We start from the raw sequence: 18,884 nt of genomic DNA on the forward strand, positions 1-18,884 counted from the left end.
GAAACTGTTATTTTGAAACAGAAATCAACGCTAAATTTTCCATTAAGCCTTTCATGCACCCTGTAACCTGATAACATGAGAAGCTGTCCACTGTAGTGACCGCTGTCCCTCAAAGGGTTAAATTTAACATGACTGTAGTTCCAAAGCTGCTTTTGTTGGGACCGTTTTATTTTTTTACAAAGATGTTAAAAACAACATCAAAATATGTTGGATGGAGTCCTACCACAAAAATGGCAAGCATGCAAAGATAGAAAACTCCATATTTGGTCCTAAGTTGAACGCTGTCTGAAATGGAACGCTGTCAAACAAGGCGAGGCACTTTTATGAATATTAATAAATATTATATTTAAGCCAAAAAATATGTTTTGTCTCTCACAACAAACAAGTCCACAAGAATGGCAGCCACAGATGGTTATGGCACATTTCTTTCATTTCATCCATCCAACCATTTTCGGATGCGGATTTTTGAAGATTTCGGATCTTCAAAAGGTTCACGTGGCCTATCCCAGATGTCTTGGGGCAGTAGGCGGGGGGACAACCTGAACTGGTTGCCAGCCAATCGCAGGGCACACTCAGACGAACAACCATTCGCGCTGATAATCACACCTAGGGACAATTTCGAGTCTTCCATCAACCTGCCATGCATGGTTTGGGAATGTGGGAAGAAACCGGAGTACCCGGAGAAAACCCACGCAGGCCGACACGCTGACCAGTTGCCCACCGGGCCGCTTTCTTTCATTTCATTAGCTGATGTAAGGAAACTATTCACTTTTTTAAGCATCAAGAGTTTGTGTTGTCATGGCATCGAATGCTGCGGGGGCCAGGGGGGTCACCTGTGTCTAACGGGATCAAATAGGTCCACCTCCCGGCCCCGTATAAAATGAAACATGTGTGCCAGTTTCCATCTCGTGCGAGCCTTTTGAAGCTCTCTCCCATGGAGGCAGGCAGAAGGAGATATTTGCGCTGGTTTCCTCTGAAGCTCCATTTGATCTTTGCTTATAGGACAGTCACTTTAATGTGGAAATGTGCAGATGGTCTCCATAGCAGTCATGTCATAAAAGCCAAGGTGGACTTTTGAACACACTGCCTCCAATTCAGCTGAAAGACTTGAGATGGATATGATTTTGAAGCTTTGGGGGCTACATTTTCAGATGGGTGCTCATTTTACTTTTCATATGCTACCGTTTGGCCCGTCGGTAGTGATACGTTGACAGTGTTTTTGCACAGCCAGCGCCTTGTTATAATTACCCTCTGATGCAGCTGTTCCATGTGGCTTTCGGTCGAAGCCCAAAGTGACATTTTGTCTGCTGTAATCACCCACGAGCAAGCGAGCCTGAGTTTTGACATGAAACGTGAATTTACTGAATTGTTCACCTTAGAGTGGGTTCACAACTTCTGGATTTCCTCACAATCCCTGACCTGCTCGTGAAATTTGCATCGAAAATGAATGTAAAATATGCATGACTGCTATACAATTTGTATGACACGAATCAAAGCCTGTTTGTCCTTATAGCTCGAGGGACCCCCAAAAAAAAATTTCTTTTTTTTTCATTGTTAATGTCACAACGCTGAAAATGCAAGGTTCATGATTGGTGACACAGTTTTCCAAGCAGCTCAAGGAGGGGAAAATAATTATTTGAACACACAAAATAAGTAAACTATGTGGCTCTTTTGAGAGACTCTTAGCAATGATTGATCACGCATTACCTGACAGTGACAGGGACTCTCCACGCTTTGCTTTGTAGCCACAAATACAGTTCATACGAAATTGTAAATGAACATAAGTACTGTATTGTTGTAAAAGACACTATAGACTGTGTATCCTGCATTGACTGGGTCTAGAGTGTGCTTGAAAAGCTTTTTTAAAATTAATTTAAAAATGTTTGTTTGCAAAAGGGCATTTTTGATTGTCTGTTCCAGCTGTGATGTTGCAGTGCCTTTCACCAGCAACTCGAATTTTGAATCTTAACAAAAGCAGTTGCCAATAGTCATCCACTTATGAAAACTAGTTGCTGAACCAGGTCTTTGACTTAAAGTATTGTTTGAGAAAATGCTCGCTGTTGTTCGATGAGTGTCGTTGTCTCTACCTTAAGGCTTGACTGTAATGTGCTTGTTAAATTTGCTGAGCCCGTTGTGTGAGAACATGACGCGTGCCCTGCTCCCCCCCCCCCCGGGAATTAAATTGGGAAGATGAAACCAGGCCAAATAATATATGATGGAAATTCTTCTTTATAGAGCCGAGCTTGGCCTATGTGTTACACATATTGCAAATATGCCACTACAAGCAGTTTGAATGCCTCTTTTCTGTCATTTTGATACTGCTCCCATGCTCAAACGTTCTCCCTCCTTTAATGAAAATGGATACAATCAACAGTTGTATCAAGTAGAGTAGTTGATAACCTCCAAAGTTCCCTGGGGCGAAGAAAACGTCACCTGCATTAAGTAACTGTCCACAAGGGGGAGTTTTAAGCAGACTTGACAATTTGTGGTCCACTGCAACCCTTAAATTCTCATTTTAAGCGTTTAAAAAATTGCCCTAATTAGACTTCACCTGGCACTTATATCCTTTGTCAAGTTGCAAAATGCGTCAGCCACGTATAACAGATGACAAGAAAAAATAACATCCATAGAAGGAAATGCACGTTCTTGCGAATTAGTTTTTCTAGAATTGCCAGCCTCTTTCATTTTATTTTGTGAGTGTCACTGCACTACAGAATGCGCAATAATTGAGTGTCTGCCCCATCTTCATGAATTTGCAGTGCAAAGCGCCTCGTTATTGCACGTTTTCTCATGTTAATGTCGCTCACTTTGTCCGACACGATGGTAATCGGACCTTCGCATCTCAACTGGCACCGCTCGTCTTTGCCTGCGAGGCATCCTGCGACTTCATACAAGTGACACCAAATATGCATTTATGCATCACACGATTGCGTCTGCTGCGTGTGTTCTGATTGATGCTTACTTGCGAGTATCCGTTCTCATCTTTTCTCCATTGACGGGAGAGAAAGTTTCCAGGTTGGTGGGTGGTGCGGCGGGGGGCATACATCTGTTTGCACACTGTCCCTATCAAGTTAATCATTAAATTTTAGGGGTCTGAGAACTTCGGTTAAAGTAAGGTTAGCGGGTGTGTTCGTGTGTTTGCGTGTGCGTAAGGGGGTTTGGTGGGCGGATTGCAGAACGACACGGGGGGTAGACCCCTGACAGCAGAGATGTGTGTGCGCGCACACACGTACTCAGCGGAGATGTGGACACACTCACACAGATGCAAATAAAATCAGTGAAGCCGTAGTGAGACTTTTTTGGGGGGGGTTGTGCCTTCATTCACGAACTTTTCTTTGGTCCACTGTGACGCACGCGTGATTCTGCCTGTTTTTACGCAACAACTTTGGATCGCAGGAGGAGGCCACGCGGAGAGAAGAGGAGCAAGGAGGGAGCTCCCGACAAGCAGACGATGTGATGTGACCCCCCCCCCCCTCCCCCCCTACGTGGAAGCAAAAGAAAAAGCCCTCCAAATGACCATCACCGCGCCGCCCGAGTACCACTGCGGGCTCAACGGGTGAGCGTGACCGCTTTGTTTGGCGTGGCCGCTTGGAGCCGTGCACGGTCCAACTCACCCATGCCTTCAGTGGCATAGTTCGGAATACTTCTTTTTTTTGGGGGGGGGGGGGGGGAGGAAGTCAGGATGATGCGCGGCACCCTGAGCGCACTGATCCTTTGCCGCTTGGTTCTGATGGTCCGAGGCGACCCGTGGAGGATCAGACCGGACTCAAGCAACTGCGAGCTCAACAAGAAAGTAAGTCCGATTTACCGCCCGACCGATAGATAGATAGATAGATAGATAGATAGATAGATAGATAGATAGATAGAATGAAGATGAGCAAAACATACACTTAATTGATTGTTATTATTATGATTAATGAATATAGGATGCAGAATATAATTCATTTTCAGCACTGCAGTTGTGTTTGTGTACTGACTCACCAACTTTGCTGCTTCTGTTTTCATGCTTGATTTATAATTTCGATAGTGTCACAAACCTGCAATTTATCTACATTTCAAAAAAGGCTTGACTTGCTAGGTCAGCAATATAAATTGCTGACCTAGCAATTTATATTGCTAGGTCAGCAATATAAATAATGACCTTTTCCACAAATTTGTTTAATTTTCCCAAAAATGTCTCCGATTTTTATTTTTATTTTAAAGAGCTGAGACTCATAGAAAATACATCACTCCAGGAACTTTTAGCCACAACTGCAATACTGGCTCGACAAGTAAGAAAGCCATCAATTACTGTATACACATTCAGGCTACTATCAGTCTCAAGTTTATTATTGCAAGTCAGATCCATCCAGAAACATGAAGACGGCTAATCCGCAGTCTGATCATGTGACATCACGTGTATTGTTTGTTTGACACTTTGCTCCCAAGTGGCCTGTTAATAAGTCATTATGGCTCTGTTAGCACTCGGCTAATAAACAGTCTCTTGGGGTAAGTGTCAGACAGCTCTGGTGTTTGATGTGCAAGGCGTGAAATAACTTTTCTTTTTAAACTGCTGGCTTGCTGTAATGGTAATTCGATTGTTGATTGAAATGTCACTAAACAACAAGCACGCTGAGAAGTGAAAGTTATGTTCAGAACTTTAATTTTTGTCGCATCAGAATTTTTGAAGAACTTTGAGGCATATTGTTAGTGGTTATCACATCTGCCTTACAATGCTGCGGTCTGGGATTGGAATTCCAGCTCCCATGTGGAGTTTGCATGTTCTCCCTGTCTTGTATTGTTTGTTTTGTTTTTTTCCCCGTCTTCCTTTTACAATCCCAACATATGTATGGGCTGTGTCAGAAAAGTTCAAGGACTAGTGTCACAAAAACTAGATTTTAAATCCAAGCTACAAACTATGAGTTCTCCCTTGTCAAGGTGCAGGCTGGACGAGTGTGGGAGAAGAGTAGAATTATGATGGGAAAACTTGTGGCTGCTTCATCATTACAATATGCCTGTTAAAAATACTTTGATCATCTGGGACTTCCTGGCTGAGATGAACAACGTTGTGCCAAAGTCACCTTCCCAATTCATTTGACCTGTCCCCGTGTAATTTCCCACCACGAGCCCCTTCTTTCTCAGGGGGTCTTTTTGAGCGATGGTCCCCAACCGGTACCGATCCGTGGGTCATTTGGTACCGGGCTGCACAGAGAGAATAAATAACTTACATTACTTCCGTTTTATTCATTTCGGAATCCGGAAAATATTTTATTTTGAAAAATTACCGGATTCTGTGTTACATCCATTTACAGAATGTCACTTTGACGCTGTTCAAGGCGCGCTTCTCGGTCACGTGATAGGTTACACCAAAAACCCCGGAGCTAGCAAAGTGAGTCAAGCTAGCATAGTGAGTCGAAAACAAACGTCTTTGGGAAGGGGAGAAGGCCTAGCCAGGAGACTTTCAAGAGAAAAAAGACTACATTTAATCGACAGTATCAAGAGTTCTACTTAAAGCAGTGATTTCATCTGTGCTGTATGTTACACATAGAGCATATTTGACAATAAAAGCTGACTTGACTTGACTAAAATACAGATTTGTCTCAACGGGAGATTCCCGCCGCGTACCAAGCCCACTCTGCATAAGTTGCGGCAGTGGTCAGTTGTATTTTATATACACTTTGTATTTACGGTGTTTTATATTGAAGGAACGTTTAAATGTTACCATAGCGACCAGAGGGTGTTGTGGCCAGATAGGACGCCCCTCGTGTCATAATTCGTGTTTATTATTATGTTTAGAAAATACCACAGTTTTCATGCAGGTCATATCATATTTTTTTGTTGTATTTAACGGGCCTTAAAGGCCGGTCCCTAAAAATATTGTCTGACATTAAACCGGTCCGTGGGGCAAAAATGGTTCATGACCGCTGTTTTGTGATGACATTAAGATGACTTTATGAATCTCATGGCAATTGTTAATTGTGAAAGGTGAGGTGAACCACGACACTACCAATGTTTGCAAGTATTATCCCATCCAGGTAAATATTTGTTTTCTCCCCTGCAGCAAACTGACTTAAACTCCTTCTTGTGGACTATCAAACGGGACCCTCCTTCGTATTTCTACGGCACAATCCACGTTCCCTACACTCGTGTGTGGGACTTCATCCCTGAGAACTCCAAGCAGGCCTTCCAGGAGAGCAACATAGTCTACTTTGAGCTCGACCTGACTGATCCTTACACCATCTCGGCCCTGACCAGCTGCCAGCTGCTTCCTCAGGGCGAGAACCTGCAGGACGTTCTACCCAGAGACATCTATCGCAGACTCAAGAGGCACCTGGAGTATGTCAAACTCATGATGCCCTCATGGATGACGCCAGATCAGAGAGGGAAGGGACTCTACGCGGACTACCTCTTCAACGCCATCGCTGGAAACTGGGAGAGGAAGCGTCCTGTCTGGGTCATGCTGATGGTTAACTCACTCACTGAGGCGGACATTAAGACTCGAGGCGTGCCGGTGCTGGACTTGTACCTGGCACAGGAGGCAGAGAGGATGAGGAAAAGGACAGGAGCTGTGGAGAAGGTGGAGGAACAGTGTCATCCCCTCAACGGCCTCAATTTCTCCCAGGTGAGCGTGAAAGAGCAGCCGATATTCCTCTCCGATATTAAATCCTTACCTACATAAGTCACTCTTTTAACCAAGAAGTAGGATTGAGACCAGTTTGGTACACAATCTCTCTGTCTCACTGTTTACTTGCACAGCACTGTTTTGCTGGTAATGAGTCACACCGCAGTCTGTTTAGCTTGTGTAGTGTGGCGCTAGACACAATGGGGAAATAAATAAATACTGTAAAGGAGACAGAAATACAATCACTCCTTTCAAACAATACCGTGGGTTCAGATGGGAGGATTTTACACACTCCTTCCTTTTTAACTTCTGTAATTGGTCGGTGGAGAGTGACAGTATCTCACTGCCATCGTGTCACGCTATTAAGCTAGCTGCAACTATTTCCATCAAGCCGACCATTGGTAACAAGTCTGATCAGGATTCATCACTCCAAAACAATTAGACTGAAAACCGAGGTGAGGAGAACTAATGTTACGGGTTCACTTGTTGAGGGAGTTGAGTGCACCCAATGGTCAGGTCTTGATCAGACTGTCTTTTGACTTTTAATGTCTAGATTGGTGGAAAAATTCATAATTAATACATTATCAACATTATCACCAGAGGGCGGCACGGTTGTGGACTAATGAGCATATCACAGTGCAGAGGTGCAGGGTTTGATTCCTGCTCTGGCCTTCCTGTGTGGAGTTTGAATGTTCTCGCCCGTGCCTGCGTGGATTTTCCTCCCACATTCCAAAAACATGCATTGCAGGCTGATTGAAAACCGTAAATTGTCCCTAGGTGTGAGTGTGAGTGCGGATGGTTGTTCGTCACTGTGTGCCCTGCGATTGGCAACCAGTTCAGAGTGTACCCGGCTACTGCCCGAAGACGGCTGGGATATTCTCCAGTGCAGCCACGACCCTGGTGAGGATAAGTGGATTATAAATGAATGAAGGGAATATTATTATACTCTCTAGATTTGTTACGTTTTCACACATGACGTCACGTCTTTGCAGGCGAGGCCTCGCGCACAAATCGATATCGCCCGAGGACTTTCAATATAATTGACAAAGACCAAATACACGGATTAAGCCGCAACAGGATTGGAGTTGCCACTTTCCCCCTCTTGCTCCCGTTGGCTTGTTTGAGTGGAACGAGGTGCGGTGTTAATAATCAGCTGTGCAAACATTCAGCCCCGCTCCACCACGTCCTTTGTTATGATGGAAAAATGGATCCTAAATGGTTCAGGTCTGAAATCACCCTAAAAAAAAAGAAGAGGCACCTTGTTCTCCAAACCAGAAGCACACTTGAGCCTCCTTGTCCGCCTGCCTGTCTGTCTGCGCCCTTCACTGACCCTTTCCAGTATTACAAACATCTCACTAAGGCATGAGTCCCTCCAGAGTCGTGCTGCCTATTATTGAGGAATTTCAGCTAATGCTGGTTGGGAGCTGAGGGGATTATACACAACCATTTACGCTAACACCCAGAAGCTTTAAGTGTTGTTATTTTAAAGCGGGCTTTGCTAGCCCCTCACTATATAATTCTCCTCAAAAAACCACCTGGCAGCATTTGATTTTTGATCCTTGGTGGCAACAAGCAATGAGTAAATGTTACATTACATTACATCACTTGCAATTGAACGGCATCTTTTATGTTAAGCTTCCACTATTTTAGCCGGATCACCATTTATCTCTGGGATGTATGCAACATGTTGTAGCGTCTTTGAAAGAGACCACAGTTGCTCGATAACGTGCTTTGCATGCTGTGTTAAAAGTGCCAATGAATGAAAAGCATGTACCGGTATATGCAGCCTTTTTGAAGTCTTCACCCTCACCGCTGTTACATGTGTCTCATATTTTGCAGCAGTACATATCTTGTGCTTATCTTCTTTCAAATCCATGTCGACTGTTTTGGATAAAGCAACCATTCCGCACCCCCTGTGTGAAGGGGTCTCTTGCATGAAAAAATACCATTCAAGGACGGCATAAAACTGCTGAACAAGAAACCAAGATTAGGACTCATATTGTACATTTTTCGCAAAATAAACTCACCCAGGTTGTACATATTTATGGATCTTTAAAAAAATATTTTGTTTTAATATTTTTGATTTATCACAGTTTTTACAGGAACCCCCCCCCCCCCACCCCATTTCTCCCTGTCTCATGGAAAAATGCATATATAATGTATATCAGTATTCTTTGAATAATTTTTGGGGTTTGTTAAAAAATGTGCATGCGGCCCATGGGCCTGTTTCCCATCCCTGGTGTAACTGTTTCATTTCACTTTGTGACATGCTCCTGAATGCTAACTAAATAACAACCTCCATACTCCATACTCCCCCCGTGCAATAATGGCTGTTTTCCCTCAAATTAGATTGTTGGGTCAGATGGTTTACAGCGCAGATTGCTCCGGAGACGCGTGTTACACAAATGGAGCAGACCGCTGGTCTTTCCTTCCACTTCCTCGACTTTGTTTTCATCAACAATCTCCACAACAATCTGAGGAACTTGTGAAAGAAAGCAGAAACAGCCAATGACAGCACTTGTGGTCAACATGTGGCGCCTGCGTGGAGATCACTTTTGGAGGAGATGCACTTGAAAGTTCATTGTAGCTCTGGAAAGATTTTTATCATTTCAGCTATTTAGTTTAGCGTCTCGTTTTCTACGAAGATGAAGGTCTACTTCTTCACTTAGATGAAAAGGGGCACATATTATCAAATATTTGGCAGACAGCCTTTCACCACAGCCCAGATGATTACTGGCTGCTCCTTTCCTTGGTGGAACCCTTCAGTTCTCCCTGATTTAGGAAGGCAAATGACATCCTCAGGGACCTAACCCATCCTGGACTTTAAAACCCAGAACCAACAGATCAAGAAGCAGTTTTGTATATAAGATCTGTACTTGGCATAACCTGTATTGAGAGTCAATTTTCAGGCAAAGCGTGACCAATAATTGAAAAAAAAGATGGCAGTTTTTGCCATTACCTGAAAACTACATGACTCCTCAAACACTAACAAATATACGCATGACCCACCTCACTGAAACCACTTTTTCAAATAACAATAAGTCAAATGTTTTAGCACAGGAAGTCCACTTTGTTGTGTTTAAAATAATGATGTTGAATATTGTTTTTCTTTTTACAATTTCCTACGACACTTTCGTGAGTTCACATTCATCGGATATAAAGTACAAACGTGTCCAACTGACCCATATGAAAACCAATGAAACACACATGCCTTCTCCTATAACCAATTTTTCACCTCAATCTAGTTAACAAGCTACAGAACCCTAATTACATGACAATAAAACTCTCTGCCAATAATTATGTTACAGTAACACTCACTGCAGGGTGACTTGAAACCCCGTGTAATCACAGCCTTCATTGCATTTAAACCCACAAAATCTCCTGAAGAATAAACAATGAATTCTCGTGTCCCTTAAATAACCTCCATGCTGAGCTGACAACACGAAAACACACCACACAACTTGGCATTGCCTTCCGCTCGTTGTTTTAGGCTAATCAGCGGCGGTCTGATGTAAGCCCAGGCCCATCTGACTTCAAGGGGCCAGCTCAATATTTCAGTTTTCTTTTCATTGAAATTCTAGAAATTCAGTGCCATCCAGCCCTTTGTTTCCTACAGACAGGATAAAAAAGGCCTCAATGAGAAAGCATCTTTTTTGCCCAGCGGAACATCAATCTGATAGTCATCTGCATAGCAGTGGAAGGAAGTACCATGTTTCATTATGATGGAACCCAAAGGGAGCAGAGACAATGAAAACAAAAGAGGCCCCAGAATTGAAGCCTGTGGAACACCTTACGGCAGTGGAGCTGCGCTAAACTCGGTGCAAACAAGGATAGCTTAAAATAAATCTGCCTTCCAAATAGGATCTGAACCACTCAATGGCCACCTAGTGCTGCCAACCGTGATTGACCGGATCGAACGCTGCAGTTAAATCCACACATAGCACCATAATAATTGCACTTCTGGAAGCTACCATGGAGATACAAATTTATACCAGAGTACAACAAAAAGCCATTTTTCTACAAAGTGCTACAGCTTGACAATTATTAGAATAGCTTCTTGATTTGACATCAACCAGCGACCCAAAGACAGCTGACATAAGAACAACCCTTTCGCTGGCCTACAGTCTATTTGCGCTGCTCTTTAAGACCCAAATGATCCCTAATGACATTTTATTCGTTGTTGCTCCATCTTTGTTTCTATTTTTGAGTTGGTCTACTGAAAATCAACGAAATCCGCTGAGCGCTCGCACTTTGAACCACAACAAATGATCCTCTCTTTTCCCAGATCTCTAATCGGTGTAAGCATGACTGCCCTTTATTTGTGCACTGTGCCCCTTGTCTTTCGAAGAGTGGGCTCCACCAAACCCATTACACTAAGTGAGCTTGTTGACGACAACAATGGGCGAATGAAGGCGTCCTTTCTGTGTCCGTGTTGTTGGAAAGCCATGGAACATTCCACGTTTCACTGGAGCAGACCTGCTAATGAAAGTGTTGTTTGTTTCCTACCATCATTGGGAGCAATGGGACATGGTGCCGGAATGAATGCAGGTCTATGAGGAATGATTGAAGCCCATTTGGTCCATTCATGACTACTAGGGACTGGCACAGAAAACTGAGATGTGGTCTTGGATCTAAAGAAGAGTCATTAACGAGGGAAGGCGTGACTCCATCAGCGTCTTTAAAAGGCGTCATGATGTTACTTGCTCGATTCTGACATGAGGTTACGCTTCACAGCTTTGGATCTTTTCACAAAGTAAGGTCTGATGAAATCCAAACAAAACCCAGATTCATAACTTGTGAGTAATACAAGCTTGGTTGGCTGAAAATAATGCATCATTCACGAATGTAGCACACATGTGATGGAGCAATTGAGATCCCTTTACTGCTCTCATTGCTTATTTGCCAAGTGCAGCGCTGCTGTAAATGTCAACTAGCTTGGCTGTTGTCCTGACGCTATTACACAGCAGTCAGTTATTTTGACATTGTAAAATAGCAACCAGTAGGACATAGAGGAGTGTTATCAATGACATTCCAGTTAAGTTTAGTACAAACATCTTCCTTCTTTTGCTTAAGTTTTAGCCAAAAGAAACATTTTTTATAATGTCTTCTTTTCTTCTATTCTTGTATTTTGCCAAACAGCAAGGCAAGACATACCTTTTTCTCACGCATACAAATGAGCAGCAAAACCCCGTGGCATTTAGGACAAACATGAACAACTGATGTTATGGGTAACATTACCAGTGATATTTGTAAAGAAAAAAACCCCAGTTACATTCGAGACAACAGTGAAGTATTGGTGCATTGGTGCCTAGCGGTTAGCATGTCACCTAGCGGTTCGCATGTCAGCCTCAAAGTTCTGCAGTTTGGAGTTCAAATTCAGGTTTTAGGCTATCCTGTGTGAAGTATGAAGATTTAGTCACATTTATACCTCACAATCAAAATGGACTTAGTGTATAATCGTTACATGAGAGGGAAACACATTCAAATAGCTCACAACATTTGGGCAAATGTTCATTTGTGCAGGTGTACTAGAAGTTTTCCTTCTCTCCACAATTGCTGTCCGACAGAGCAAAGTACCCCTCAGCAAATAGTGAGCGTGTGAACTCATGTGTGTGTGTGTGTGTGTGTGTGTATGTGTGTGTGTGTGTGTGTGTGTGTGTGTGTGTGTGTGTGTGTGTGTGTGTGTGTGTGTGTCCGAGAGAGCGTGCTGTAGATCTACAGTGATGCTGGCACGATGACAGTATCTCACTGTAACACACGGGCAGCCAAAGTGATTGCATCTCACTGAAAAGAATCACATCCTGTTCCAGTCTGTGATGGCACAATGGCCCAACGGCTCATATTTGCGCATGCAGCCAAAAGCAAAGCCACTGGAATTTAAGTGGGACGTGACAAATTGGCCAGATCATTGTCTCTGCTCTTGTCATCTTCAGTGAGCAACTTTATTTTCACTCTGAAGTTTGCGCATTGAGATGAACTGCAGCAAAATCCTTCAACATGCACAGTTTTTGTGCATAGACATATTTATTCTTCGTGCCACAGTAAAGATTAAAACTCCCCTTGTACAAACAAAAGTCATCTGCAAGATAATGCGATGACATCATTCGTAAAAACTCAGAGGTTGGAAAAGTTCCAACTGGGAAATAATGGGAAAATTTGGCAATGTGAAGAATTTAAGGGCAATAAGATAAATGGAAATTTTATGTTGTAGCATTGTTGCATGTTTTTGCAATGTGAGAGGAAACTGAATTACCCAGAGAAAACTCAAATAGGCACCGGGGAACAGGGAAAGCATGACAAAACTAAGAACAATCAAAACCGCATCAACTAAAACACAATTCATGTCGTTCACTATGAACTCACCATGAATCACAAAGGGGCTAACTAGCTAGTTAGTCGGTTAGCTAGTTAGCTTACTGAGCTCGCTAGCTGACTAACTAACCAACTAACTCGCTCGCTCACTCAGTCACTCACTCAAGGATGGGCTCACAACAGATGATTTCAACTTTTTGTAAAATAATTTATTTGATAACACCATAGAACTGTTCCCTCCAGCCTATCATTAAAACAAGGTTAAATCCTGTTGTCTTATGTAAACATCTCTTCCAAGTAGAATTAAATGAAACTTTAACAATGTATTTTTGTTTGTTTGTTTACATTAAGGATGTTCTGTCACATGCTAATTCTCGGCTGATTAGCCTTCGCTTGGTCATAACAATTGTTCCCCAGGCTCTTGGTCACGTTCAGCTTGTAAAAATCTTAATTTACATAACAATAGAGGACTGATGGTCCACAAACACATTGAAATGAGCATCGTAACGACTCCAATGGCCTCTTACGTTGTAACAGACACTCATTTGCAAAAAATTAAATATGAGGAGGGTCGCTGTGACAGTGACTCTTAAATACATTTGTCGACGCTGAGCTTTTCGTATTTTAATGGCAATGCCTCAAATATCCTGCAATGTTGCACACTTCTTCCTGCACCTGTCTGCCCTTGGGAGGAAATCTTCATGAGCTGGTAAACGGGCTACTTAAAATGTTGCATCTGCTTTGTCATCAATTTTCCTGGATTAGTTAAATTTATGTAGTCAAGTCAAAGCCAGTTTCCCTACTGACGCATCTTATTTCGTTCAAACGCAAGACATCTACTCTGCCATGACGGGCAATTACAGTAATACACAGAAAACATTTACAAAACATGCTGCAGTCGCTGCAGCGGACACGCACTGGAAAGAAAATCAGCACTAATCTCAAAGCAAACACATACGAAGAGTTTGTTCCTTGCTCTATTTCAACTCAAACAAACATTTATTTACACAGTATCATGTATAAACTGTATGGATTTCTGCAGTTTACCGAGCAGAAATGCCAAAACGATGCCAAAGTCAGGTTGGTGGGTTTGTTTACTGTCAAGCGCTTGTAAAAGCCTCACTAGGTAGGTTTGTGTCCTCTGACAAGACTAACATGAAGTCGGCAAAATTGCACTGAAAGTAGCTTGTATAATCCTTTTTTTGCTTATTGGTTGATCAGATATTATTTTGATGATTGTCATCCCCCTTTCAAATCAATATTGACAGATACAGATTGTACAGTGAAACTCCTCTACAACGAAACCTACATGGGCGAAATACCCCTTAGTGTGAAATCTTCATGCATTAACACCATTCCCACTTTCCTGCTCCTGTGTGTGTGTGTGTGTGTGTGTGTGTGTGTGTGCGTGCGTGTGCATGTGTGTGTGTGTGTGTTTACATCTGAGATCAAATTTGCTACAGTGAAAAACCCCCTGTTGTGAAAAATTTCTTGCTGCAAACATGATTTCGTTATAGAGGAGTTTCACTGTAGTTGTAAAATAATATGTTTAATATGTTGCTTTTTGAAATATGAACAGATCATGAACAAGCCAGAGCATCAATTCATTTTAGAGGTCGGTATCTATCGAATGCGTCGTAAGGAGGTCTATCATGCGGGCCTTTTTCTCTTATACATTATGCTGTAGATAACAAAATCCAAGGTTGAACCTTATGGCCTTAACTGGTATAAAAGATAAAATCCCAACACTGCTCATGACCAAAAAAGAGTTGAGTATGTTGGTTACAGCATCATGAACAGGGGCTGGTTTGCTTCCGCTGGAACCGTGGTCAGGGTGGAACAAATTGTGAACAGTTCAAAATAGAAAGTCAGTGTTTGCCCCCAAAACTTCAGGCTTCTGTTCAAAAGAAAAACAATGTCATGAAAATCCTACTAGAACAGCTGAACTTAATTTTGGGGTTAACCAGAGGCAGCTGAAATAGTGAAAGGTTTGTGCTGACTCCCATTTAACATGAGTTTCGATGTGATTGGTTAATTCTGAACGCAGCCACATCACAATCGTTAAAGTTGTACAAATCACATGAATGGTGGAAACAGTTTTGAAATCATTTGTCTTGGTCGCATTTTTTTTGTAGTGCAAAAATCTGGCATTTGAACAGGGGGGGCTGTAGACTTTTTTTATCCACTGTATTTGTATGTACTCAAAATTGCGTTGTTGAATTTGGGCATATAATGAAGCAATTATCAGCATGCAAAGGTGCAAACAAATCAATGATTGTTGTTTCTTTTTTTACAAATATTTTAGGTAGGAAAAGGATAAGAAAAATACGAATTTGGTGTCGGGTATCCTGAGTGATGGGCAGATATGTCAGAGGAAGTGGCTGACATCTAATATGGGAATGTTTGGCCAACAGAAAGGAGGAAATCAAGCACCGTCATGTGACATGATACCAGTGGCTCTAAGCAAACTGTGAGGGGGCACCGCGGAAAGCATTTCCTAACACATACCCACCCATGTGTAATTACCCCAACCCGAGATGAAAAACTGCACATTGATGTGCACGTGCACAAACAAGCATGCCTGCCCAGACACAAACAATAATAAACACACACTCGCAATTACGGACACAGTGGACAAACACAGGCTGTGCTCTAATTAAAGATGGAAAGTTTATACTTCCTGTCATCAAAGCTCCATGAAATGATTACTTGAGGACAAAAAGGCAACAAACAATTCTTATGAGTTGTGCAACATAAAAGCTGAGTACACAGTATTAGAACATGACTGTCGTAAAGCAGCATTGTAATAATTTGCCCTCTAAATCATTTTCATTGAACGCAGATTTATCATTCGGCAAGTAGTGTTTTCCCGTCTTTGCCATGGTAACCCTGGATCATGAAAGTTTGTGACATTTCACGTTGTATGCTACTCGTATTTATGTACTTATTTATTTATTTCTTTATTTTTTAATGTTCAGGTGGTTGTTATTGTTTACAAAATCTTCAGTGGTTGGTCAGTCAACATTTCACCAATTCAGTGGAGCAATTTGTGAGGTTTGACTCCCGTGGACCAATCAGAACAGAGCCACGCTGTCACATGACTGGACACTAGCTCTGCATTTGCAAAACGACCTGTCAAGCAACCTGATTGAGAATACGTAAAAAAGAAAGGATCGACTGAGAAAAGAACAGCTATTTCATCTCTGTCCGCCTAAATTTTTTTTTTATATTTTAGCCTACAAGAACTCCAATTGGAATTTGAAAAACATAGAATAGGATCTCCGACACGCGACTGCAAATTTCGCTTCCTCCGACCTACTCAGGGCCGTTTGAGCTCTTGGTTTTTCGCCGTTGAAAGGGATGTGGAGGAGGTAGAAGAAGCAATCTGCAGTGTACGCACAGCACTGAGGCTAAAGATGTAAGCTAGCATAATTTACAATTTGGAGTAAGGAATTAGATGTCAGAATTGTTGATCAAAGGCCATCTGATGAAGTTCGATATGATCAAATGATGTGTATTATATCATTTTTAAAAAGTCTGTCTAGTAAGCCTCTTGTGAGAGAGAATTGTTTTGAAAACAATTGCCACTGCCCTCAAGATTTTTCACACCACATGCTAGCCTTGACGTCACCCACACATCTAATTATCTGTCGTGTGATTGATTGTGTCAAAGTACACATAGTTTGGGGAATACAGTGTGTAATTTTGCTGGATTCTTTTGTCAAAGGCAATTTCCACAAATGCTGGAAAGCGAGACGTCTTTATGAAAAAGGGCTCAAAGATTCCACGGCAACAAAAGAAAGTGGTGAAGCGACACATGGCATCTTCTAGTATCCGCTTCTGGTTAAATCCCTAAATAAGAAGCGCACAAACCAAAATTAATCGGCAAACCAAAGCTGTTTTGTTTTTTTGTTTTTAGATAAAGAGCTTCCCCAATTGCTCAACATGTACCCAAAAAATATACAGTATTTGTTGAGGATTGTTCTTTGACAGGTTTTCGTTTTCAAATGAGCATTAACCTGACACTGCGGTTTGAATCTATAAATGTCTCCACGTCTGCTCGGACCGCTCCATACTGGCCTTGTTTGTTGCCGGTCTGGTTTACATCCAGCTTCTTCAGCTCTTAGCAGTAAGGAGCCAAACCTCGCTGGATTTGAGCCGAGGGACCTTGAGCCAAAGTTGTCCGCAAGCGACCGACACAGTGCTTGAACAGTTTCTGCTGCCTTGTGTAAACTCACCTGGTTTGATTAATTTGGTCGATTTTTTGATTGTTTGTTTGTTTGTTTAATTGTGGCGGCAGTAGCCCTTTTTTGTAATTTGTTTAAACAGAAAATATTGTTTTCTATTCTAGTTGGGGTAACATTGTTTATTTTATTCTCAATGCTGTTTTAGAATTTGATACTTTATGAGGTTGAACAAAAGTTAATCATGACTATTATTTGAATGATAATTTACCTGGGTCAAATTTTACAAGTAGTACAAATTTTTCAATATAATTCACTTTTCTTCTTTTTTTTGTTGTTGCTCCAGCTCTTCTCTTGGCTCCCATTGAATTATGCTGAAGTGTGAGTGTATGTAAATATGTTTAGCTGCACGATGGTATTTGCACTTAACTAACCATAAACCTCCTATGTGTTCAGTGCACATTTTTGGTGGCTTTTGTGGAATTTCACATGGGAGCACCACACAGGAAGACGCTTGTTGCATTGCCGCAGATGTTTTGGACCAGACTTGGAAATGTTTGCACAATTTTCCTTATCTTTAAGAGTAAAATCCACAGTTGCCTTAAGCATCATCTTCTATTTAGGATGATGGTTTTTTTTAACCGTAAACTGCAAAGTTGCATCTGGGTTGCTTATCTGTAAGTTAGCTCACTCGGCCAAGCATCACCTTACATTAGACATGAATACCTTTTCGCATTTTTGTGTCAGACTATTCCCATTGCCAACAAATCACCTTTAAAAAGAACAAACAAACAAACAAAAAACAAACAAACAATTACTTACAAATCCTTCAGAAGAAGCTGTAAAGGCCCCAAATTTTTAACTTCCTGAGATAAGATCCCTGACAGTGGTCTAGCGCTAGACTGACAGATATTAGTGGATGCACAACTGTGAATTCTCAGATATCTGCAAACTTCTGCATGTTTCCGTGAAAATATTTGACATCTTATACAGTGAGTATCGTATCTTCCGGATTATAAATTGCTCCGGAGCATAATAAAGAAGAAAAAAATCCATATACTGTAAATCGCACTGGAGTGTAAATCGCATTTTTGGAGGAAATTTATTTGATCAAATCAGCACCAAGAACAGACATGTCATCTTGAAAGGCAATTTAAAAAAAAAAAATAACATAGAGAACAACAGGCTGAATAAGTGTACGATATGCTAACCTTATATGACGCATCAACAGCGAACTGAGAATGTGGGTGGTATGTTCACGTAGCATATTAAGAGTTATTCAGATATCTATAGCATAAAGAACATGCTAACAAGTTTTCCAAACCATCAGTGTCACTCCAAATCACAAAATCCAATGAAATCTTCATCCACTGTGCCACTTTTAAAAAGCTCCGCCCACTCGAAGATGCGGCGCTTCCTCTTCGATTTAGTCAGACGCATCGTCGATTTATCGACAAAGGCATAGAGCGCCCTCTTGCGGTTTAATGCCAAAACAACATGGGAAATGATATAATAATGTGTTCATAATTTCACACATAACTCGCTCCTCCCGGCCGGAAATTCCGGGAAAAAAAACTGCCAATTATCATCCGAAAAATACGGTACCATGTTTTGTGATATGCTTTGTGTTCCTTAGTCCAGGTCAGTGAGAACGTTGAAGTCATGGTAAAAAACTGTAAAATGACCGGTTTGTCTTGCTGAACCGTGAACGTTAAAAGTATTTTTCATTTTTCACGATTGTGTTGGGGCTGTGGTTAAAAAATAAAAAGAAAGCAACAAAAAAAAAT

At 41.7% G+C, this 18,884-nt stretch overlaps 1 protein-coding gene across 1 annotated transcript in view; it reads left to right on the forward strand.

Moving 5' to 3' along the window:
* Window positions 1–3,252: 3,252 nt before the first annotated feature.
* Window positions 3,253–18,884, forward strand: part of trabd2a (TraB domain containing 2A) — a 44,490-nt gene continuing 28,858 nt past the window's right edge. Inside the window, exons 1-2 of the mRNA XM_086135853.1 lie at window positions 3,253–3,793; window positions 6,041–6,601. Of these exons, the coding sequence (XP_085991979.1) occupies window positions 3,683–3,793; window positions 6,041–6,601 (672 nt within the window). The 5' untranslated portion in view covers window positions 3,253–3,682. The remainder of the gene's footprint in view (window positions 3,794–6,040; window positions 6,602–18,884) is intronic.

Source organism: Hippocampus guttulatus, chromosome 17 (genome assembly GCF_054856545.1).
Source record: "Hippocampus guttulatus isolate MCC_2025c chromosome 17, RoL_Hgut_1.0, whole genome shotgun sequence".
NCBI classification, from domain to species: Eukaryota; Metazoa; Chordata; class Actinopteri; order Syngnathiformes; family Syngnathidae; genus Hippocampus; species Hippocampus guttulatus.